Here is a 24625-nt window from a genome sequence, read left to right on the forward strand (position 1 = left end):
TTAGATTAGTGCTTGACAATATGTTCTGTAAGTGAGTCTAATTTCTAAAGGCATTGAAGTGTCTGGCACAGAGATAAGAGATTACACATTTGAGGGAGCTGTTAACTACCAAAACTAAATATGCTGATCTAGTGGACATACTTATTTGTAAATGCTTACATGAAGCCTGACATTGAATGGCTGTAGGCTAATATCATAAACACTAACACGGTCCAATCTACATTTTTTCCCTAAGCAACAGTTGATAATTAGTTAGTTGGCATGGGATTCGGGAAGTAGAAAAAATCCCTTAGTGGCAAAGATAGGATGAATTTGTTAAGAGAATCTCATTCATCCATTCCAAGCACCTGGAGGAGTCAAGCACCCTCTCACAGAGCATTTCCAAGTCCAGTAAAGAGCCAATTGCTGTAGATGGGTGAGACAGACTTTCTGATGGCTATTAGCTAAGCTTGCACAAACAAATAAAACTGCCTTATTACTGTACTGTTGGAGAATTCATCGATCTGAGTGCAATGACTCTCAATACATGCACACCCAAAGCACACAACAAGTTATGTTGTGACTGGGCCAACAGTGGGACACACCATTTCCCGCAGGAGGGGATATCACGAGAATAAGTAAGGGAATCTGGGTCTTTGGTGGTACAGGGAAAATAATTTAATTTAATTTGGAGTGTTTGGCTCCTGAGGTGCACCCTTATCTTGCATACACACATTGGTGGAATTGCAAAGAAGTTTAGGGCCGCTAGGACGAAGGCCTCCATCTATTCCCTAGTTTTCCCACAACTTGATCAGAAAGCAGACCCTCACTGCACAACAATGTAGGTAAGCCAGCGCCCCAAAGTATTTCTACCTGCTCCACGTTCTTTGCTGGTGTGTTTGGGATACAGAAGTCTGTCCGGATACCTGACTGGCTGTTTGCAATTTGCAAAGCCTGCCCTTACCTTGCCGTCAGAAAATAAGTGTAGTGATCGAGGGAGCACACATTTTCTAAAAATACCTGAACTGTCTGCTAATGGGAGGGCTGGCCTGCTATCCTGCAGAGTAACACTCTGTTTCTCATTTGTTGTACTGCTGCTGTCAAGGACCCTGTTAGCGTCAACAGGGCCGGCAGTGCACTGCAGCACATGCACACAAATGAGTGGGACAGACAAACTGATATAATAAATACAAAGAGTAGAGAAGGTGTCAAAATGCATTCTGTTGCATTCTAGGCAAAGGCATACCACGCTTAGTGCTTGCACCGGCCTAGTCTACATTGGAACTCTGAATACCCGTGCAGAGTCTTTCTGCCCTTTAAGTCATTTAAACCCTGCACTCCACATACATTACAGTGACCTGCACCAGGATTGCACCTACCACGCATCTCGTTATTCTCATGACCGCTTTGCTACTGGTTTGTAGTCTTTCCAAGCTGCTGTCAGTAATAAAGTTGAAGCAGCATCCTTGCGTTGCTGAATTCTCCATTCAATCCTTAAACAGCAGTAATATTACAGCTCGGTACATTTGATTGAGGGACACCCACGCAACTCCCAAAACCTTTTTTGTTTCCCCCAAAGGGAGTGGTGGACACCACCGCAACCCCCGTTCCCTTGACTCCAAATATATGGTCAGCATATATAAAGTCGCCACAGCTTTTTCCCGGCAACCATATATGGGGCTAATATTACCGGATACTGAAGAAAGTGTGCACAGCCAAGAACAAACACACGTTGGCACGCACTCCATTCTCATTGGTTTCCTTTCAACCCATCCGAATGAAGGAAGCAGTTAGGACTTTTTCCATGCAAGCGACAATAAAATCCTGCTTAGCAAGTGCGTGGTGATGAATAGTTCATACACGGCTGGGCAAACAACAGTGCGCAGACGTGCAGCTGTGCACCTTAGGGGGAACATTGCTCTCGACCCCTGCTTGAGGACCCTGCCCTCGCAAGCCTTTGGAAGTGTCCCGGAACCATCCTGTGGGCTGACCAGCTTCCTTGTGGGCTGCCCCGCTGTATTAGTCGCCGCCCCGACTTCAGACTTAGGACTCCGCAGATCCTTGACTTGTGAAATAAGAGGTCTCCCCCCTGCTGTTGCAGCTCTCCAGCCCAAAGAGGGGCCTTGCTGGATCAGCTTCTTTGTTTCCACGACTAGGGTAAACTTCCACCCTTTCTTAGTAGTGGCCATTGCTGATCTTCACCTGCCTCATGTCCTGGGGGGTACTCTGAGGTAGTTGACATTGGCCCTTTCTTCATTGTGCAGGGTGATCCAGCCATCCAGTCCCAGGAACGGTCTTGCTACAGCACAGGACCACTGACTAGCCAGACCTAAATCCCAATGCCGAAAGTGATCTATGCACCCGCAACCCTTGGGCTTCCTTTCTCGGAGTCAAAACACAGCACCGGGGCCCATCAGTTTCAGCAGCTGTAAAAGTGGTCCCTGAGTAAATAAGGGGTGAGTAAACGTGTTTTTACCCCTCTCCTACTTCCAGTAGGTTTAATAGTTCTTGCCCTACCTCTTCCTTGCCTGACCGTGTTCGGTGAAGGTCTGGTCAAGAATTCTTCCCTGGGCTTCCCCTAATGTGGTTGGATTGGGAGAGGGTCTCCCAAGAAGTTTGCTTTCATTTTTATTCAACCTTGAGACCCTTGCAACTGCATTTCGGCTTTGCCAACACTTGTTCAGACTCCCTTTTAGACTCTTAGCCTTCTGAAAAATGACTGCATTGGAACTTGTGACTCTAAGGGCACTAGGCCTTCTCTTTTCTACCAAGAAGGAGGACTGTTTAATGTTTTCTGACTTATTTATTTTTAATGTGTCTATGGTGTTTCTAACTCCTTTCTTTCCTACAAAAATATTTCTCTTATCTTGTTCTTTAGCACTTGCTTTGCTACACTACGGTTGCTTCGACTGGTTTTATTTTCTTCAGCTGTAAAGCGGTACAGCTCTGTAGTCAGATCACCCCATAAGTGAATGTGTATGTAATAGTAGCGTATGTGTAGTATGATACTTAACAGGCAGTTTTTAATTACTAAGAGTTTGTCCAAGGCCTAAACACATGATACGTTCTGCCTAACTGGTGTTATTACGAGTTCTCTGTGTGCTTAACTGAACCCATCACCACTCTCGTACTCAAAGCCCTTCTGCACAGTCACACTACCTGGAAAGTTTGGCTAGACATTATTTTCTTTCTCTGTTCACCAGAATAGAGTGGCTACCCAGAATCTGCCACCAGGCTGATTTTTGAAAATCCATTTGAACAATCTTGACAATAAGCATGTGTTAGCAGGGAAAACTTCTGACCTCCCCCCAGCCCCAGTTATTCCTATATGCTGAAACCTTCCCAGAATCTAGCATCAACTTCAGTAGGTTCAGTGATTCCTCTGGATTTTCATCAGGCTACCATATCATCCACATACATTAACAATTTTTGTCAAGCTTCTCCACTTTATGCTCTCATTATCCCATGACCTTTCTGTATCAGTGCCACCAGCGGTTAAATGACCAGGTTAATGAAAAAAGGTGACGAAGGGCATTGTGTCCCCTTACCTAGTTACAGAGAGGCTGACGCAATGCTATTTGCCGAGATTCTTGCTGAGGCAAAGCCATGGAGAGTTCTGAAGAGCCTGATGAATCTGTCTTTAAACACACCTTTCCAAAGAATGCATTCCATATAGGACTAGTTGACACTACCAAAGGCTATCACAGCAACAAAGGAGATCCCGAGACAGGGCCAGCCTTACTACTAGAGGAACATAACATGACGATAGACTGCTGTAACGCTCACCTGATTCCCGTAGAGGCGCCGGTCTTGACTAGGCGTATACCGTATCTTCAAAGGTGATGTGTAACACACGGCTGGCTCTTTGGGCTGGACCTCTGTGCACTGTATGTCTGACTCGAAGGGTAAGATGTCTGCAGATAGAAAATATGGGATTAAGGAACTGGGTAATTGAATGTCTCTCTCTTCTTCCCTTTCTCTTCTCCTGTAGAACCCCAAAGGTTAACGCTCTCACCTTAGGTAAGTGAACGCCGTGCTCTCCATCTGCCTCGGGGCAGGGTGCTGTAACCAGTTTCTTCACTGGATAAGGGGAGCAGGCCTCTTGACTTCAGAGGACTGCTGTCCGTCGTTTACTGCACGAACGGTAAGTTTCGAGTAATTCTAATGTCTTTAAAGTCTTTAGTAATGATGTTTCTTGTTTTGCAGGGTTCCGGCGATGGCGGATGACGGGCTGAAGTGAGTTGAAGATGGAGCCCGTGTGATGAATAGAAGCGCCTGGAAGCACGTAAGTAAGCGCTTGTTGCCTGCTTCACGATGTGCTCTAACTGTCTTTTTATTTTGCAGGTACAAGTTCGGAGTGGCTGCAGGGTGCCGGAATACCCACTGGGTTAGATGTGGAAAAGAGTAATGGCACGTGAGTATTAAAGTTCCCCAATGTCTTTAAACGCACCTTGTTTTGTCTTTCAGATGCGGGATGCAGCGCCGAAGGCCTCCGGAGCGTGCAAAGAGTTGGTAAGCTTTTGTCTTTCAGATGCCGGAATGCAGTGTGAAGACCTCCGGAGCGCACGAAGAGTAGGTAAGCCTTTGTCTTTCAGATGCCGGAATGCAGCGCGAGGCGTTGGTGACAGCCAATGGACCAGGTAAGTGAAGAGCTGTCACTGAAGACCGTAATGCTAACCTGTTCTTTCTTGTCTTTATAGGTGTTGCTGAAGACTGGATTCAGGATGGTAAGCCTTTTTCCTTAGGCCCAGGATCAGATGCAGAAGACACCATGAGCGTTCTGCTGCAGAGGATGCAGAATAACGCAAAGCAAGATTCATCCATCGGGTGTGGTTTAAATAGCCTCCTGTAGTGCTTAGGTGTCTCCTTCCACAGCCACGCCTAGGTAAGAAAAGAGTTCCTGCTTTCCAGAAGAGTTCCAGTGTTCTGAATCTAGGGAGTGGCTCCTGCCCCACCCAACAGGAAAAGTAGTTCCAAACAGAAGAGGATCAGAGGCTCAACTGGCAGGCAGGCAAGTAAGCAGCATGGTCTGCTGCAGGTAAGTCCACCCAAGCATTATGAACCCGGCGCTTCCAGCGCTGGGACTGGGCATATTTATGAGCCTGGTGCCACTGGCGCCAGGACTGGGTCCAAAAGGTCCCAATTGGGACTGGTTGGCACTCGGAACCTGGGTTATGGATCTGCTTCCAAGGGAGTTGGGAAAACCCTGACCTTTTGGAAGCAGAGATCATGACAGTACCCCCCCTCAAGGTCCCTCCCAAACCGGGCTTCTCCGGGGGTTTTGGCTTGTCAGGAAATGTTCAGTGAAATCTTTTGATTAGGCGAGGAGCGTGGACATATTCAGCAGGTTCCCAGGATCTCTCTTGGGGGCCGTAGCCTTTCCAGTCAATTAGGTAAAATAGTTTAGATTTGGAGATCTTGGAGTCCAGAATGCTTTTGACTTCAAACTCGAGTTCTCCATCAACTAGGATAGGTTTTGGAGATTTAGTTAGTCGGGTTTGAGGTTGCACGGGTTTTAATAGAGAGACGTGGAAGACCGGATGTATCTTCATGTGCGGGGGCAAGTCCAACTTGACCGCTACTGAGTTTACTATGGTAGTGATGGAATAGGGACCAAGGTATCTTGGGTTGAATGTGCGTGGCCCTTTTAGAGGTAGATATTTGGTGGATAACCAGACTTGATCCCCTACTTGATATTGAGGGGCTTCCTTCCGATGTTGATCTGCTCCTTTCTTGTATTGTTCTTTAGCCCTTTGAAGGTGAGAAACAGCTTCCTTAAAGGCTTGGGTGATTGTAGAATGCAGGTAGTCTACTGCTGGTGTTTCAAGATCTTGGAGGGGATCCAACTCCGAGGTTCGAGGGTGACTGCCGTACAAAAGAAAAAACGGGGCTTTCCCAGTTCCCGAATGGACAGAGTTATTGTAGGCATATTCGGCTATCCAAAGGATGTCTTTCCAAGTTTTTTCAGTTTGTTGCTTCATGCAGCGTAAATACTGTTCCAGAGTTTGATTGGTCCTCTCGGTTTGTCTGTCGGTCTGAGGGTGGTGACTGGTCGATAGTCTCACATCAATTTGAGCCGACCGACAGCAACTTCGCCAAAAATGAGAAATAAATTGACTACCTCGATCCGAAATTAGAACCGAAGGAAAACCGTGCAGTCGGACGATGTTTTCGAGAAATTCTCGGGCCAGAGTTGTTGCTGTTGGCAAGCCTTTGAGCGGAATGAAATGCGCCATCTTGGAGAATAAGTCCACGATTACTAGAATCGTATTGTATCCGGAGCATGGAGGTAGATCGGTGATGAAGTCCATAGAAAGCGTATGCCAAGGGCGAGGTGGAATGTCAATAGGGCGTAAGAGGCCTGCTGGTCTTTCCTTTTGACTCTTGTTTTGGGCGCATACTCCACAGGACATTATAAAGTCTCTGATATCTTTTTTCCAAGACGGCCACCAGAAGTAGCGCTTGATCTTTTCTGAGGTCTTGGCCATACCGGGATGTCCTTCCATTAAAGAATCGTGATAACAAGAGATTACTTTTTTCTGTAAATCTGTGCTGGGTAGGTATAATCGTTCTTGGAAATACAATAAGTTGTCCTTTACTGCAAAGTCCTTTCCCTGCAGATGCCAATTCTGTATGTCTGCTGGAGTTACAAGTTGCCTGGCTTTATCCTTAACTTCCTCTATGGATTCTGTGGCGATTACACCCAGAATTCTTTGTTCGGGAATGATTGGTACAGGTTTAGGGTTGATCAAGTGTTCTTCCACTCCCATCCGAGAAAGGGCATCAGCTTTACCGTTTTTGTACCAGGTCGATAGGTAATTATGAAGTCAAACTCGGCAAAGAATAATGCCCAACGGAGTTGTCTAGAGGATTGGGCTTTTGCAGTTTTCAAATATTGCAGGTTTCGGTGATCCGTAATCACAGTAACGGTGTGTCGGGCCCCCAGCAGATAATGCCGCCAAGCCTTAAAGGCAGACTTGATAGCCAGAAGTTCCTTGTCAGTAATCGTGTAATTGATTTCAGGAGGCGAGAATTTGCGGGACCAAAATGCCATGGGATGCAACTGATTGGTTACCGGGTCCTTTTGTGATAGAACTGCCCCCATGGCAAGGCTTGAAGCATCAGTTTCCACGATGTAGGGGAGTTCGGGGCGAGGGTGTTTTAAGATTGGTGCAGAGATAAATTTAGTCTTCAAATCCTGGAAAGCTTGTTCCGCCTCGGTAGACCATTCAAAACGTTTGTTTTTCTTTAACAAGGCAGTGATGGGCTGGACTATTCGAGAGAATTCGGGGATAAACCTGCGGTAAAAGTTAGCGAAGCCTAACTTGCTTTGCACACCTTTTACGGAGGATGGTGATGGCCATTTGAGAACTGCATCGCCCTTCTTTGAAACCATACGCACTCCGCCAGGTGATAATATGAATCCCAAGAATTCAACTTCAGTCACGTTGAAAACACATTTTTCCAATTTAGCGAAAAGTTTGTGTTGACGCAATCTTTCGAGGACCATTTTCACGTGTTTCCGATGTTCAGATTCCGATGAAGAATAAACAAGGATGTCGTCAATGTAAACAACAACACACACATCTATGAGCTCTCTGAGGACATCGTTCATAAAATATTGAAAGGCGGCCGGTGCATTGCAAAGTCCGAAGGGCATCACCTGATATTCAAATAGCCCATACTTGGTGGGGAAGGCCGTCTTCCATTCATCGCCCTCTTTTACTCGTAACAAGTGGTAAGCTCCTCTAAGATCCAGCTTTGTATATATGCATGCTTTTCTGACTTGGTCCAGGAGTTCAGGGATCAAAGGTAACGGATATCTATTCTTAACGGTGATCTGGTTCACGGAGTGATAATCTCTACAAGTTCTAAGGTCTCCTTCCTTTTTTGGAACGAAGAACAAAGCTGAAGAAGCAGGGGACTTGGAAGGACGAATAAACCCATTTGCCAGGTATTGATCCAGGTATTGTCGAAGGTGAAGGTTCTCAGGCTCGGTGAGGGCATAAATTCTACTACAAGGAGGAGTAGATCCAGGTATCAGGTCTATCTGGCAGTCATAAGACCTATGAGGAGGTAGAGAGTTAGCCTGATCCTTCCGGAAAACATCTTGGTATTCTAGGTATTCGGGAGGTAACTGGGGAGTCTCTGAAGAAATTGCTGCCAGTGCAACACCAGGTGGAGGGTGACGAGTAGAGACACATTCTGGAAACTGGACCGTTCTTGCTCGCCAATCGATCAGACGATTGTGTTTCTCTAACCAAGGTATTCCTAGAATAATCTGAAACTGAGGGGCCTTGATCACATCGAACACGATCTTCTCATGGTGTCCATCTTGACTTACTAGCGTCACCTCTTGAGTGGTATGCGTTACTGGCCCGGAGGCTATCTCCGTACCATCCACCGTAGTAATGACGTCCTTTACAGCCTTGGGACAAAGAGTTAGATTCATCCTCAAAACCATTTCATGATCCACATAATTGCCGATGGCACCGCTGTCGACGTAAGCTTCAATTGCATGCAATCGATCCGGATTATCAGGGCTAATGAGGACCATAGGTATCACGAAATGCGAGGTCACGGAACTGGTTTTCACGCTCGGCAAAAGGACCTCTATTCTTGTCGGGCGAGGTCGTTTCCCTGCTCAGAGTTTGTAACTTTGGTAACTGCAGCTCCTACTGCCTTCTTGGCAGGTTTCACCGGACAGTCTCGAAGAAAGTGCCCTGAGTTTCCGCAATAGAGGCATAATTGCAACTGTTTTCTCCTTTCCCGCTCCTTTTGTGTTAGAGGACCTTTCAGACCCCCTATTTGCATGGGTTCCCCAGAGTCTACTCCTTTGGAATGAGTTGGCGGTTTGGAAAATACTCGAGCATCAAACTTGGAACGATCGGCCTTCCTGTTCTGCAGTCTGTGATCTATTTGAACGACTAAGTCTATATAGTCCGAACAATCTTGTGGGGGATTCACTACTTGGGCTAACACATCTTTGAGCTCTCCACGTAGACCTCTATAAAACAGCGTAATCCTTTTGTCCTCAGGCCATTGAGTTTCCACTATCAGTCTGTTGAAAGACGCAATATAAGCCAAAAGGTCTTGATTACCTTGTCGCAACGAAAGGAGCTCATTGTCCAAGGCCTGCCCCTGTGAATGTCTTGCGATCAGTTTTTCCATACTGAGCTGAAAAGCTTGAAAATCATGGAGGACCGGATCATCTTGATTTACTAGAGGGATCGACCAGTCTGCCGCATTGCCACTAAGGTACGAAAGCACGAAAGCTACTTTAGCTTGATCAGTTGGAAAGGCTGCTGGCCGGCATAAGAAATGCAACCGGCACTGATTGATAAATACTGCAAACCTCTTTGGGTCACCAGAAAATCGTTCGGGTGGAGCCAGAGGTACATTACCAGGTAGGTTGATCTGCACTGGATTCATAGAGGATGTAGAAGGAAGATTTCCCCCAGATGCGGGTAACGGGGTCTGTCCGGCTTGTGACTGTAGCAATTGTCTAGCGAGATCATCTGTTCGCTTCTTGGAAATAATCAGTTCCCTTCTTAGAGCGTTCGTTTCCTGACGGGCTGCATGCACTTCTGCCCTTAGTTCCCCAAGTAACTGGGCTAGCTGGTCGGTATCCGAGGTTTCCATAGCGCCTGGATGGGAGTTTTGTGGTAGGCTTTGCGTTCTGTAACGCTCACCTGATTCCCGTAGAGGTGCCGGTCTTGACTGGGCGTATACCGTATCTTCAAAGGTGATGTGTAACACACGGCTGGCTCTTTGGGCTGGACCTCTGTGCACTGTATGTCTGACTCGAAGGGTAAGATGTCTGCAGATAGAAAATATGGGATTAAGGAACTGGGTAATTGAATGTCTCTCTCTTCTTCACTTTCTCTTCTCCTGTAGAACCCCAAAGGTTAACGCTCTCACCTTAGGTAAGTGAACGCTGTGCTCTCCATCTGCCTCGGGGCAGGGTGCTGTAACCAGTTTCTTCACTGGATAAGGGGAGCAGGCCTCTTGACTTCAGAGGACTGCTGTCCGTCGTTTACTGCACGAACGGTAAGTTTCGAGTAATTCTAATGTCTTTAAAGTCTTTAGTAATGATGTTTCTTGTTTTGCAGGGTTCCGGCGATGGCGGATGACGGGCTGAAGTGAGTTGAAGATGGAGCCCGTGTGATGAATAGAAGCGCCTGGAAGCACGTAAGTAAGCGCTTGTTGCCTGCTTCACGATGCGCTCTGTCTTTTTATTTTGCAGGTACAAGTTCGGAGCGGCTGCAGGGTGCCGGAATACCCACTGGGTTAGATGTGGAAAGGAGTAATGGCACGTGAGTATTAAAGTTCCCCAATGTCTTTAAACGCACCTTGTTTTGTCTTTCAGATGCGGGATGCAGCGCCGAAGGCCTCCGGAGCGTGCGAAGAATAGGTAAGCCTTTGTCTTTCAGATGCCGGAATGCAGCGCGAGGCGTTGGTGACAGCCGATGGACCAGGTAAGTGAAGAGCTGTCACTGAAGACCGTAATGCTAACCTGTTCTTTCTTGTCTTTATAGGTGTTGCTGAAGACTGGATTCAGGATGGTAAGCCTTTTTCCTTAGGCCCAGGATCAGATGCAGAAGACACGATGAACGTTCTGCTGCAGAGGATGCAGAATAACGCAAAGCAAGATTCATCCATCGGGTGTGGTTTAAATAGCCTCCTGTAGTGCTTAGGTGTCTCCTTCCACAGCCATGCCTAGATAAGAACAGAGTTCCTGCTTTCCAGAAGAGTTCCAGTGTTCTGAATCTAGGGAGTGGCTCCTGCCCCACCCAACAGGAAAAGTAGTTCCAAACAGAAGAGGATCAGAGGCTCAACTGGCAGGCAAGTAAGCAGCATGGTCTGCTGCAGGTAAGTCCACCCAAGCATTATGAGCCCGGCGCTTCCAGCGCTGGGACTGGGCATATTTATGAGCCTGGTGCCACTGGCGCCAGGACTGGGTCCAAAAGGTCCCAATTGGGACTGGTTGGCACTCGGAACCTGGGTTATGGATCTGCTTCCTAGCGAGTTGGGAAAACCCTGACCTTTTGGAAGCAGAGATCATGACAACTGCGTTATATTAACCATGCCATACAGCCCATTCAGAAAGCCCACCTGGGACAGGTAAATTGTTTCATTTAGTGGTCTCTAGCCTTATGGCATATATCTTCACCCTTAACCGCATTTAACAGTGGTCATTAGACAGAGGTCTGTAATTACCACATTGTGTGTTGTCCCCATTTGGTTTAGGGATGAGGGTAATAAGCGGTTCACGCATACTTTAAGTTAAGGACTCACTATTTATGCAATCATTGAAGACGATGCACAGCAGTGAAACAAGGTGTTGGCGAGGGGAGCAAAGTGTCAGAACATATTTCTTTGTGAAAGTTGTAAAAGCATTTGTTTATCCCCTCAGTATTTACTGGTGTGCTTGTGTCACTGTCCTCTCCTCCAACACAGTTTTATATGTCCATGCCAGTAGACTTTGTGCTTTGTCACCTTGTTCCTAAACATTCTGATTATTAATCAATAACTCCCACACAGTGTTAGCATTAGGTCCCATTTTCAATTCCTCCTTCATTGACATGAGTGCCTGCTTGTCTTCCTCCCTTCCCATTTGAACATTTATATTCTCAGCATTTTTTTATTTTCACCAAAGAGTTAACTGTTGTCTTTTTCTTCTCCTTGATGTTGAATGTTGAATGATTAATGAATACCTGAACATAGTTGTTTTGAAAGGGTTCCAGAACATTTGGAGAGTCCCTAGAAACAGAATTATCATTAGCACCCAGGTGAGCCCTGGGCCAATCAGGATGCACATAATGCGAACGTGGAATTCCAGTGACAGCCTGCGTTCTGTGTCTTACTCTGCCCTGTTTCCCCCCTCACACCTCATTTCCTTCTGCCCTCATACCTCCATTGCACCCACCCATCCCCTCATTTTTAACCTCTTCCTCCATCTTCCCACTTCGCAACCAATTGGACTCTGCTGAGCCACTAGTGCTAGACATAGAAAAGGGTCAATGTCCTTTTTCGGTTCTGTGTGATAATGTCCCCGCAAAAATGTCGCTATGCAAGAATGGCGCTGTTTTTTTGCAGAGACGTTATCATTGGAACATGTTTTTTTTTTTTAAAGGGAGCTGCGGACCCCCTGCTACCCCTGCTGCCATTTACCCCATATATAATGTCACCTATGCCGTTTCCTGGCGACTATATGTATGGCGACATTATATTCGGGGACAGGATTGCCTGATACCTCTTTTTCTACGTCATAGCTGGCCATCTTTAGTTGGCAGCCCTTTTTTTAAGGGGACTAAGACACATTTGAACTGCATGGCTCATTTTCCCTTAAATAAAAAGCTATTCCCCCCTCGTGATGAAGGCCTTGGGGTGCTAACAAAGTTAACTACCTACTCAGGGGCATAACTGCCCATTAATGCCCCAGAGCCCTTGTTAGACTACCTGACTTGGGCTAACGGCCCTTTAATTGCCATGTATGCCCACTGAGTAGGGCGTTAATGCTATCTTGAAAAATTCTTCTATCTTCCACTCCCAAGTCCTCCCTAACATTACAGAATCTCAAAGTGACGGATTGAGAGACCACCTGGTTGATCCAGCAACATGACCTTTCAACATTACTTTCAAAGTCTCTGACACATGGTCAGAAATCATAATCTCTTGACTTTTAGCCCTAATCGCATCTCTCAAGACATAGGCCAGAAAAAGATCTGAGTAATAGTGAATTATTTCTCTTCTGGGTGAAGCACTCTTCAGATGTCATTGACACCACGGACCTGCAACCATTTATGGAACTCTTGGGATGAATTACTTATATCCCTAATCATTGATGTCCTGTCCAATTTTGGATCTGGGAGGACATTATAAACCACCCCCTAAATTTACTTTAGCGCAGTTCATCTTAGCATAAGACATAATTCCCTGTAAAACTCCTGTTTGAGTCTCTTGGGCCCATAGAAACCACCCACTGTCAGTAGAGTGTTGTTAATCAATACTTCCCCTAATTAATCTATATGTGCCCTCAGGTCAACGTATGCATTTCCTCCGTATATCCCATGCTCTTGTGAAAAAGTATACCCATCCCTCTGGATTCACTATCAAAGTAGCTGTATCATGTACGTCTTGTTCAGGGTATATTCTTTACAGTTTTCTAATAAGTACATCTCTCATATCCATCCTTAACGTGGTCTTCTAACCTATTTGAGTCAGTCACATTACATGCGAGTATCCTTATCCGCCCAACCATTTTCTTTCATTGCAGTATATAAAGTGTTCAAAGGCACTAGTTATTTTAAGTAAAATTTGCATTTCTATGCCAAATCTCCCTCCACTCTGAGACCCCCAGCACTTTTTCCTGGACTTGTGGATTCTTTTTCCATGTTCCTGAGTGAGTGGGAACCTTTTTTCCTTTATTTTACTCTTTTTATGGGTGTCATTTTTCAGACTCTCCATAGTTTATTTTGAAATCTGTATCTTCCTACAACGTTTTGGGCATCTACATTTTATTTGTGTAGCACACAGCACTTTCTGTGCAGTGTTGTTAGGTTGCCCATTGGTCTTCCCTTTTTATTTTTTCTTGACCTACCTTACAGAACTACTGTTCTCAAGGGTAGAGAGGGATTTTCATCCCCCTTACATTTGATATTTTGAGACCAGCCCACCCCCACCTTATGTGGAGTGATGGGGAGATAAATTGTATCCCCTTTCTCATTGTTCCTGTAACATTTCTGTTAAAGTGACAAGCCTACCATTATTATTACTATTATGGCTGGTGGCAGTGGACATACTTTAATTACTTTTATGTGATTTTTACTCGCAGGCTGTCAAATCAGCCACAGTAATGCACAGAAGAGTCACCATTCTGCTAGAATGGTGGCTTATTTCTTTTATCATAGTTTTTAGTGTGCTTGTCATTTCTTGACCACCCACTCTGCTCTCAAAGCTTTGGGATTTCCTGATTCCATTGCTCGCTGTTTTCACTCAAATCTCTTTGATCGCACCTACTCGGTTTCTTGAACAGGTCAAACTTCCTCCCCTCATTCTCTCCTTTATGGTGTCCTGCAAGGTTCTGTACTTGTTCCTCTGCTATTCCTCTCTTCTCTCTTATTGAATCCTTTAAATTCTCATTTCACTTCTATGCTGACGACTCCCAGATTTTCTTCTTTCCCTTCCTTTGCTGACTCCCTCCATTCCTCGGTCTCTGCTTGTCTCCCTGCTGTCTTCATCATGGATGTAGTCCCTCTTCTTAAATCTCAATCCCTAAAGCCCTCCAAAACAGAGATTCTCTTATTTCCACAACTATCCAATCCCCTCCTCTGGAAAACATGTGTCCTCCTCCTTTGCTACCCTTTTAGTCTTCTGCATGTAATCTTGGTGTCATCTTCGACCCCTGACCAGAAAGACAAGAGATATCAGCATATCAGCCACTTTCATTCCACAAAAGCAGTCAAATACTCTGTGGGTGAAAAATAGGTTAAAATGGACACAGAGATACTATTTTGTGCTTCCACCGTCATAGCTCCTCAGATACATTTGCATCATTGGTACCAGCAGAGCGTTGTCACAGGAAGGAGATCAAATATTATTACTGGTAGAAACCCAGCTTTTAACTTGGACTACTATGTGCAAAGAAGTATGGATTAGAAAAGGATACCGTTTTTAAGAGTTGAAATATATCCCCATTGGGAATAAATTGCTTTTACAAAAAAGTGTAAAATGCTCCCACTTCAAAATGTTATCTGGATCCCATTTGCTATAAATAGCTATATACATATGTGGACAGCTAATGGAAATCGATCTGGACTTCTATTTATCCCTTTGTGGCACTAACAGATGCACCTGTTTATAGCCAGCTGTATTATAAAAACATTCAAACCACCCCCAAATACCCTCATAATACCCTCTGCACTGGCCATTTGGAGGATCAAATATCATCAAGGTGGGACACATCAGAAAGGGACATTAAATCTGATTATATGAGACTGCAGAAACTCCATAGGCCACCCTGGAACTCCACCATTAGCCCCTCCACATATGATTGTAAAATCCTAGCCCATTTTGTCCACAGGGGTTAAAAAAGCTTTCTGATTATGCATTGGGGGGGGCCCAGTAGCAACCAAAGGTACATTTTAAGAGTTGTCAAAATGTTCAATCCTTTACTTCACCACACATTCCTCAAAGTGAAGCCGTTCATAACTTGGAAAAGAAATGTATAGCATGTAATAGAATCCGGCAGCCCATTAAAATACCATGAAGTGTATTTGATCATAGCTAGTTGTGTTCTTTGAGAAAAGTCCTTTGATAATAAGGTATATCGGACCTCCCGCACCAAGGTTGAAGGGGCAGAGGCATTGGGAAGGACCAGTGCCTAAGTCAGCCCTGCCTCTTAGTCGAGCCGTTCAGCTTTCACCAGACTGATTATTTATACATAAACTTCTCAGCAAGGGTCAGTAATTACTGTTAGGGTTTTATGGACATCTCATGGTTTTCTGTTCCACCCTACATCATCAAGCTTTGAAACTGGTGTTGCCATTCTCTTTTCAGATAAGCAACGGCCCAATATTCAAGTGTTCCCTCCAAGGTTCTGCTGTGGTTCCAGGGGTTCATTTTTCCTTCAGAAAGCATGACTTTGGGCCTTGCTTTATCTACTATGCTGGTATGCCAACTAACCACCAGACCCTTGTGATCAAGAACAATGAGGACAGGGAAGTCAGGTAAGCCACTATTGATACATGTATGGTGCTTATGGATTCTCCCTGATGTTTCGATTAGAACACTTGAAAAACTATTGGTCAGTTAACACTTTTCTTTCATGTCTTTCAGCATAATGTAAAGTTTTATAGACATAGTGATGCAATGTTATGTAGGCTTACACTCTAATTAGACTAACACAATTTGGCAAAGTGTTTGGCTGTGTTTTGTCTGATATTTCGTTTGTATTAATGAACACCTTGAAGGATTTCTTTTTCCAACTGGCTTGTGTAGGGAAGGCATGCTATCACAAGTATCAACACTGACACAATGGATGCAATTTGCAAAACCTTTATTGATAATGTTAGGGTTGGAGAAACTCCTATTCGAAGGGATTGTGTCCTCCGACGTATTCCTTATCTTTGATAATTCGTCTCCAGCTTGCTGGCCTTGGAACATTTTTTCTAAGTAGAGGGCGCTGCGCATCGCCGCCCGTCGAGTTTGTGTCCCTCGACAGCCACCGTATCGGCGCCGACGTCACCATGCCCATAAATAGCCACGCGCAGCGTCCGTTGCTCAGTTCCATTTTCCACGCTTCGTGGTGCCTCGGAATATCGTTGCTCAGTTCTTCAGTCAAATAGACTTCATTATTACTCGAATACCGACTCATACTCGATGGCTTCCTCATCCGAACCGACGACTTCACGGTCCGGCTTCAAAAAATGTCGAGACTGTGGAAAGAAAATGTCGTTGACGGATCCTCACAGGATCTGTTTGTGGTGCCTGGGAGTCGAGCGCCATTGTTCGGAGTGCGAGGACTGCATGTCCATGACGGTGAAAGCCTTGAAGTAGCGTAAGGGGAAGCTCGAGAGAGGTAAGGCAGTTAAAACTTCTTCAAAAGTTTCCTCGGCGGAGTCGAGACATTCATCTCCTCGCCATCACAAAAGACATTCTCGTTCTAGGTCTCGAAGCAGTTCCCATCACTCTTCGAGATCTAAGCATTCAAAAAAGAGATGTCGAAGATCCCCTTCCTCGTCGTCTTCTTCCATTTCCCGAAAAGGGTCTTCTGCCCCACAAAACATAGCTCTCAGGCTGAGTGGGAGGAATTCAGGAAAAAGATGCTTAGCGTCTTCGAGAAAGCGGCCTCAACCCCCTCGAAGACTGCTGAGGGTGATACCCTGGGTGAAAGACCCGAAAAATCAAAACGCTGCGAGTCGCAGCACCCGGCGAAAGAAGTTACTCGAGAGCGCCACGAACCCTCGAGCAAAGGCAAGGTCGCGTCTTCAACACCATTGTCGAAAGTCCCTTCGACCCATAGATCTGCGTCTTCGCCATTATCGAAGGGTTCTTCGACGCACAGGTCAGTCGATTCGGCGCCATCTTCGACGTCGATGCCGAGAAAGGACAAACCCACGGCCACCTCACAGCCAGTGGCCATACCCAGAGCCTCGATCACGAGAATGTCGTCGACAACCTCAAGTAGAATTCCGATACTCTCGAGTTCCTCGAGGCCTCTACCAACTTTCTCGATTCCTTTGAAGCCTTTAACGTCCGCGTCGACGTTTTCTCAGCCAATTATGACGAATTTGGCCCCTTCTGCTCTGGAAATGGGATTTATACCATTCCAAGATCTGATCATTCCAGAGCCTTATCATCTATTTATGAAGAAGGGGAGAATTCGGATCAGGAAATACCTTTTGAGTTGCAGGTATCTGCAACTCCTGTACCAGAGGAATTTACCTCTGAGGAAAGCAAGTTAAAAGACCTACAAGAATTCTTACATGAAGCAAGTGGGTTGGACACTTCCCCAGAAGTGTAATTTGCCAAACCAGACCCAGGGGAACATCTGAAACCCCTTATAGAACCTTGATGGCAAGGATAATAGAGTTTATGGGGTGGTCTACACCCTCACCTGCTTTTCAGCAAGACAAGCTCACAGACATTTTGGTTAAAGGTCCACAGGAGGATCCTGTGATGCCATTTCACGCGGCATGAGGTTATCCCGGCGGTTAACAAAAAATTATCAGCCAACTATAGGGTGTCTACTGCTGACCCTGAATATTTATCCAGACACCCAACTCCGGAGAGTCTGGTTGTTCAGGCAGCAACTTCATCAGGTAGTAAATCGGCTTAACCTACTGTTCCACAGGACAGGGATGAAAAGAGATGGCCGAAAAAGTCTTTTCTGCATGTAGCATGGCGTTGAAATCCATCAGTGCTACTTGTACACCCGCAAGGTTCAGCCACACACTTTGAGAGTGTGCTTCATCAGCGGCTGACTGCCTCCCAGAGGGAAAAGGAAGGGAAGCGTTTCTAAACATCATTAAGGATGGTAAAGACGCAATGTGCGAATCCCTTCAAACTGGCATCGATTCTGCTGACAGTATCAGCAGGGCCATGGCGGCAAGTACAACAACCCGGAGATTTGCTTGGTTGCGAAAGTTTGGTTTTGCTCCAGATGTGCAAAGCAGACTCTTGAATATGCCCTTTGACCGCTCTTCTTTGTTTGGTAAGAAGGCGGATGACAGTTTAGAAAAGCTACAAACATCAAAGGCAGCAGCAAAATCCCTGGGATCTGCAATCCGTCAGACATCATATTGCCCCTCAGCAACCTCTTGGAGAGGTAAGTCCTTTCGCTTCTATTCTGCAGTCGGAAGAGGCAGAGGACAGCCGGTTCAAAGGGGTCAGAAAAGATTCACCGGAGGTGGACGGGTTAAAAATACAAAAGCCGCAGCCTCAGCAGCAGCAGGTGCCTCTTTACCCTCGGCATCTGCATCAGCCGCCCCCAAACCGCTCTGAGGACTCTCCTCACATGACACCAGTAGGGGGCAGGTTAACTCAACATGTGACGGCAGGCTATTACGTCAGATGCTTGGGCATTGGAGACAGTTGCCCAAGGTTACTGCCTGCCTTTTCTACGCATCCCTCAGAGTCATCCACCGGGGAACAGTTCTCTGAAAGTTCCAGATCCGCTCCTCTTGCAGGAAATTGTAGACCTGCTAGAGAAAGGTGCCATAGACCCGGTACCTGTAGCGGGGAGGAACAAGGGCTGGTACTCCCCCTGCTTTCTCATACCGAAGAAAGACGGAGGACTGAGACCTATCTTGGACTTAAGAGAATTGAATAAGTTCCTCAGGAAGGACAAGTTCAAGATGGTAACTCTCTCTCAGATCCTTCATGCCCTCCAGCTCCAGGACTGGCTGGTATCTCTGGACCTCCAGGATGCCTACTTCCATGTGCCAATCCATCTCAAACACAGGAAATACCTGAGGTTCGCAATTGGCGGCTCTCATTATCAATTTCGAGTTCTGCCATTTGGGCTGACCTCCGCCACGTTAATGTCAGTAGTGGCTGCAAGTCTAAGGAGGGGAGGGATTCACATCTACCCCTACCAGGACAATTGGCTGATCAGGGCTGTATCTTCAGAACAAGCTCAGATCCAACTAGATTATGTCTGCCACTTCCTTCACAAACTGGGCGTCTCTCTCAATTTAAAGAAGTCACAGATGATACCATCACAGAGACTCCAGTTCAATCGGAGCGGTCCTGGACACTTCTCTGGGAAAAGCCTTGCCACCAGAGGTGAGGGCTCAAGATATTCTGCAGATGGTCACCAAGTTTCAAAATGCCCAACGTCTCCCAGCCTTTGACTTTTTGAGGTTGCTATGCCTCATGGCATCCTGCATCTTCCTTGTGCCAGAGGCTCGCCTGAGAATGAGATCTCTCCAGTGGGCACTAAGAACCCAGTGGTAGCAGTTCTCAGGAAAAATGACAGATCTCCTTCGGATTCCGGACAAGGTAGCCCGAGACCTTCAATGGTGGTCTTATCGAGAGAACATTTTGAAAGGAGAACCGTTCTGGCAACCATGGCCCGGAGATAACAGTAGTCACGAACGCCTCACTCACGGGGTGGGGAGCCCATGCCAACGACTTGACCGTCAGCGGTCGTTGGTCTCCATCGGAGTCCAGACTACACATCAACCTATTGGAGCTGAGAGCGATCAGACTAGCGCTGAAAGCTTTACTGCCATCAGTACAGGGAAACATTTCTTGATAATGACGGACAACACAGTGGCCATGCACTACATCAACAAAAGAGGAGGCGTGGGATCACTGCCACTGTGCAGAGAGGCAATGCAGCTCTGGTTTTGGGCAATTCAAGAAGGAATCTCTCTATCGGCAGTTCATCTAGCCGGACAGAAGAACTTGACGGCGGACTCTCTGAGCAGGCAGGGCACAGTCTCCCATGAGTGGGAACTAGCTCAGGAAGTCCTTCAGGAGATCTTCGCCCTTTGGGGAACCCCTCAAGTGGATCTGTTCGCCACCAGTACCAACAGGAAGTGCGATCTGTTTTGTTCAAGGGAATTTCCCCCGAGAGGAGCACTAGGGGACGCGTTCGTAGTGGACTGGGAGTTTCCACTTCTGTACGCGTTTCCACCAGTCCCTGTCATTCCTCAAATGATCAGGAGGTTGAGAAGATTCCGGGGGACCATGATCCTAATTGCCCCAGACTGGGCCAGGAGAACGTGGTACCCGGACCTTCTGGACATGTCCATCTGCCCTGCAATTCGCCTTCCACTCAAGGAGAATCTTCTCTCACAGAAGGGAGGTCAGGTTCTCCATCCAGACATCAGAACCCTCAACCTTCACGCTTGGCTCCTGAAAGGTTGAGATACACGGATTAGGACCTCCCTGATGACGTCATGGAGGTGTTGCTTTCGGCCAGAAAGCCAGCAACAAAGTCTTTATACCGCTGCCGTTGGAACACATTTTGCAACTGGTGTAGAGAAGAGAATATCAACCTCTTTTCATGTGGTACACCAACGGTGTTATCCTTTCTACTCTATTTGGCAAATTCAGGCCTTCAAGTTGGCACTATCAAGGGCTATCTCGCAGCGCTATCAATCTTCAAGCGCACTGCAGAGGAGCCATCGTATTTCACATTACCCTTAGTAATACTATTTCTAAAGGGATTAACTAATGTCTATCCCCCAAGACCATTCCAAGTTTCCTTATGGGACTTAAATTTAGTCTTAAATTTCCTTATGGGTACTCCTTTCGAACCACTCCACTCTTGTTCGCTAAGATTTCTCACCCTTAAAACTGTCTTATTAGTGGCACTAACATCTGCTAGAAGGGTGAGCGAATTACAAGCTCTATCTTGTAAACCCCCTCATACAATTTTTAATAAAAACAAAGTTGTCCTACAGGTGAAGCCTAATTTCCTTCCAAAGGTGGTTTCTGAATTCCACATCACTCAGAAAATTACATTACCTTCATTCTATCCTCCTCCCCATCCGGGGAAAGAGGAAGAAAGGCTACATAGGCTGGACACAAGGTGGGCTTTAAGCTTTTACATCAGCAGACTTGCTAGGATTAGGCAAGCAGACCAACTGTTCGTTGGTTACTCACGACACAAATTGGGACTACCGATAACAAAACAGACCATTTCCAGATGGATTATTTTGGCCATTCTGGAATGTTACAAACTAGCAGGGAAAGAGCCTCCTCAAAATCTTAGGGCTCATTCAACCAGGGGTATCGCAGCCTCTTCGGCCCTCCAAAGAGGGGTTCCGGTTCGAGACATATGTGCGGCTGCCACATGGTCGTCCGCACATACCTTCACAAGATTTTACAACCTGGATTCCTCCTCTAATCAAGAGACTAGGTTTGGCAAAGCCATATTACATTCTGTTCATTCCTAAAGGGAAACATGGCGTTTTTACTCCCACCTCCAATTACACACCACTGCTATGGGCGTCTATCAAAGATAAGGAATACGTCGGAGGACACAATCCCTTCGAAGAGCAAGTTACTTCTTACCTGGTAACGTTCTTTCGATGGGATGTTCCTCCGACGTATTCCTTATCGCCCCTCCCATCAATCCGCGCAGTAATACTTCCGTTGTGGTTGCAGCTTACGCTCCTTCAAGGTCAATAACCATTTCATGCAGGACTTATCTTATGCTACAAAACGGAACTGAGCAACGGACGCTGCGCGTGGCTATTTATGGGCATGGTGACGTTGGCGCCGATACGGTGGCTGTCGAGGGACACCAACTCGACGGATGCCGATGCGCAGCGCCCTCTACTGAAAAAAAATGTTCCGAGGCCAGCAAGCTGGAGACGAATCATCAAAGATGAGGAATACGTCGGAGGAACATCCCATCGAAAGAACGTTACCAGGTAAGAAGTAACTTGTTCTTCTGTCCTATAACTAAGATGGGAGTAGTCTCGACCATCAAACGATAAACAAAGCAGTCTAAGTGGAGTCTGTCATATCAAAATGGCCTATACTAACAAAAACCTAAGGCCTGTTCTGTCTCTTGTACAAAACGTGTAAAAGGAGAACATTTATGCAAAAGGAAAGATCACTGTTCAAATGATAATGTGGCTGAACCAGCTCTACTCCCCACGCAGGGCCTCACGAGGTAAGGCAATCCTTGTAGGCAGGATGACACACTCTGGCTCAGCTTTCAACACAGTATACAGTTCACAACCATGGATCGTGGCCCTCCTGGCCTTCCATGTTTTAAAGTTCCTCTCTATCGTTTTCAAAATAATGTTTAAACCAAAACGTTCACAAAGGTCCTCCTCTGCCGGGCTCAGACCTCTCACGATACAGTACACACACAGTTGCAAGGGGGCTCCCATCCCCAAGCTTAATGCAGTTCGGGTCTCCCTCATTTGGGCTTGGACCACCTTCGGCTGTCGAAGTCTTTCGAATGTGTGTGGGTTTTGCTTACTGATCACCGCAGGACCACTCCAACTCAACGTTGGTTCGCTCTTGCTGTTGGTTCGCTCTTTTGCCTTAAACAATGCACCTTTCTCAGAGACTTTCGAATGGGCTACTTCTTTTCATCGGACCACTCTGTACTTAGCATTGCTTATCTTGCAGCTGTATTTCACTTTAAAGTTAATTCACGGGTCTTCCTTTCTTTGCGTTTCATCCACACTCGTGCTGCCTTCACTTGTGATATGATGTTGCTACTTCATTTACTTTAACACACCCCGGTCACTCAGGTCGCTTGCCAACTCACCGGCTGTGTGCTTCTTTCTTGTTTAGCCTTTTCTGATTTTCGAGTCAAGGTTAGTACCACAGGTTTGACTTTGCCTCCCCAACTCTGACGTTCACACGAGAGGGTCACTGCCATCATTGAAGCACAATGCAATCTTAACTTGTGGGATCTGGCCTTCTCCACATGTCTTTCACTGCCTGTCGGAGGCAACAAACTCCAACAGGGAAGCCTTGGGGTTTTCGGGCCGCTACTCTCGTGCCTTGGTCTGTTGCTCTGCTCCAGCAGGTGTGCCTTTATCCCGGAAGATCTGCTCATTCACATGTTCAGTCTTGCTCAGAGTGTGTCTTTAGGTATTGCCTTTATTCGTGTGAGGAGAGCTAATTGGTATTAGGTGTATGCACTTACGGTAAAGTGCCTTACCAGATTAACGGGACATGTCCAGTACGATGTGATAGAGTTAGTCTGGTTACTCTGTCACTCTCTTCCTCGGCCGAGTGTTTTTGTAAAAAGGGGGTTGGGTTTAGGGGCCTCTGTAAATCCTAAAAAATAGGATGGGGTAGATGAACGAAAGAGTGGGGAACACCGCATCTCCCCATCGGCTATCTCATCCCCACTACCTAAGACCCCTCACCCAAGTGATCCTCCCACACTGTTCCACCCCCAGAAACTATATTCAAAAGCGAATGCCGTGTCCTGGCCACCTGGATGACAAATCCCAGAGGACTAGCGTGTGAGATACCCTTTGGTTTCTCACACTTATGACAATTACTTTTTCATTATTTGAATATATTTAGGAAAACAAACATGTTTTAAATGGGGAGGCAGGGTTTGTTTGTATGATAATAGCTAAGGGACAGATCCAGGATTCCTGTACCCTAATGGTTTTTCTTTTTTTCTAGCCTGGACTGTTTGTACGTGAACACAGCCTACCTAGAAGTGGGCTTCCAGGCTGAAGTCTTGTCCCCTGGTGAATCAATGGAAGTCTCTGTAACCTTTTACCCCAGAGCAGCTGTTAAGTACAGAGAAAGTGTTCCATTTGAGATCAACGGACATTTCAGACAGGCCATTGAGATCTTTGGACAAGGCACTGAGATGAAGGTAAGTCATCCCAATGATTTTCTTTATTTTATTATAGTTTAAATGTTCATACAGCACTGGCACCTACACAGGGGGTCTTGGAACACCTGCCAAGGTCCGTGAAAATATGGTAAAAACAATTATCGGTTGAAGACATCACTTTCTTCTTATATAGTTAAATAAGTCAAAGGATAACATTTTATGCTTAGTAACTGTACGACAACTGTCCTGGAGTGAAAATATCTTGGCTGGACATAACTTAATATGTATCTTTTGTGGGCTTTTCAGTAGTTTGTGGAATTGGAATAACAGAACAACTTCAAACATTAGTACAAGGTTCCAGCCAATCACCATCTTGGAACGCAGGACCAGAAAAGATGATTGCTGCTTCCTCGCATACTGTGCTTCGTTTTCCGAACTCCACTCACCACTCTTCCCCCTACCTACCCTGCAGCCCCCTACTTTTCATTCACCCGCTGTCCCGGGCCTCCCACTGTGCCGACACCTCACTCAGCTGTTGCATGATGCCACCATGATGGAGAAAAAGGAATCGCTCTCGAGCCAACGTGCTTATCTGTAGCAGACACATTTAAAAGGCCTAATCTCCCCTTTGATGAATAGGCGCTGCACTGTCGATGCCCAGCCACCAAAGGAAACAATCTTTAAAAGAATTAAACACTTTTAGCAGCCGGTGTGACTAGTCTGGAACTAATAGCTTTAAGTCTCGTGTTCCAAACGGGGCTTGATTGGTAACTGCCCTAACCCCTTGTCGATGCCCTTGCTTCACCCAGGCTAGGGTGCTTTTACTGCCGTGAGAAACCTGAAGGTGTCTCCCTTACCAAT

General features: G+C 46.2%; 1 protein-coding gene across 1 annotated transcript in view; it reads left to right on the top strand.

The window, feature by feature from the left end:
• HYDIN (HYDIN axonemal central pair apparatus protein) overlaps positions 1 to 24625 on the top strand; it is a 3273799-nt gene that overhangs the window by 2971254 nt on the left and 277920 nt on the right. The window contains exons 76-77 of the mRNA XM_069654775.1: positions 15541 to 15710; positions 23605 to 23803. Coding sequence (XP_069510876.1) covers positions 15541 to 15710; positions 23605 to 23803 — 369 coding nt within the window. The remainder of the gene's footprint in view (positions 1 to 15540; positions 15711 to 23604; positions 23804 to 24625) is intronic.

Source organism: Ambystoma mexicanum, chromosome 1p, assembly GCF_040938575.1.
Source record: "Ambystoma mexicanum isolate Mex_15411 chromosome 1p, UKY_AmexF1_1, whole genome shotgun sequence".
Taxonomy (NCBI): domain Eukaryota; kingdom Metazoa; phylum Chordata; class Amphibia; order Caudata; family Ambystomatidae; genus Ambystoma; species Ambystoma mexicanum.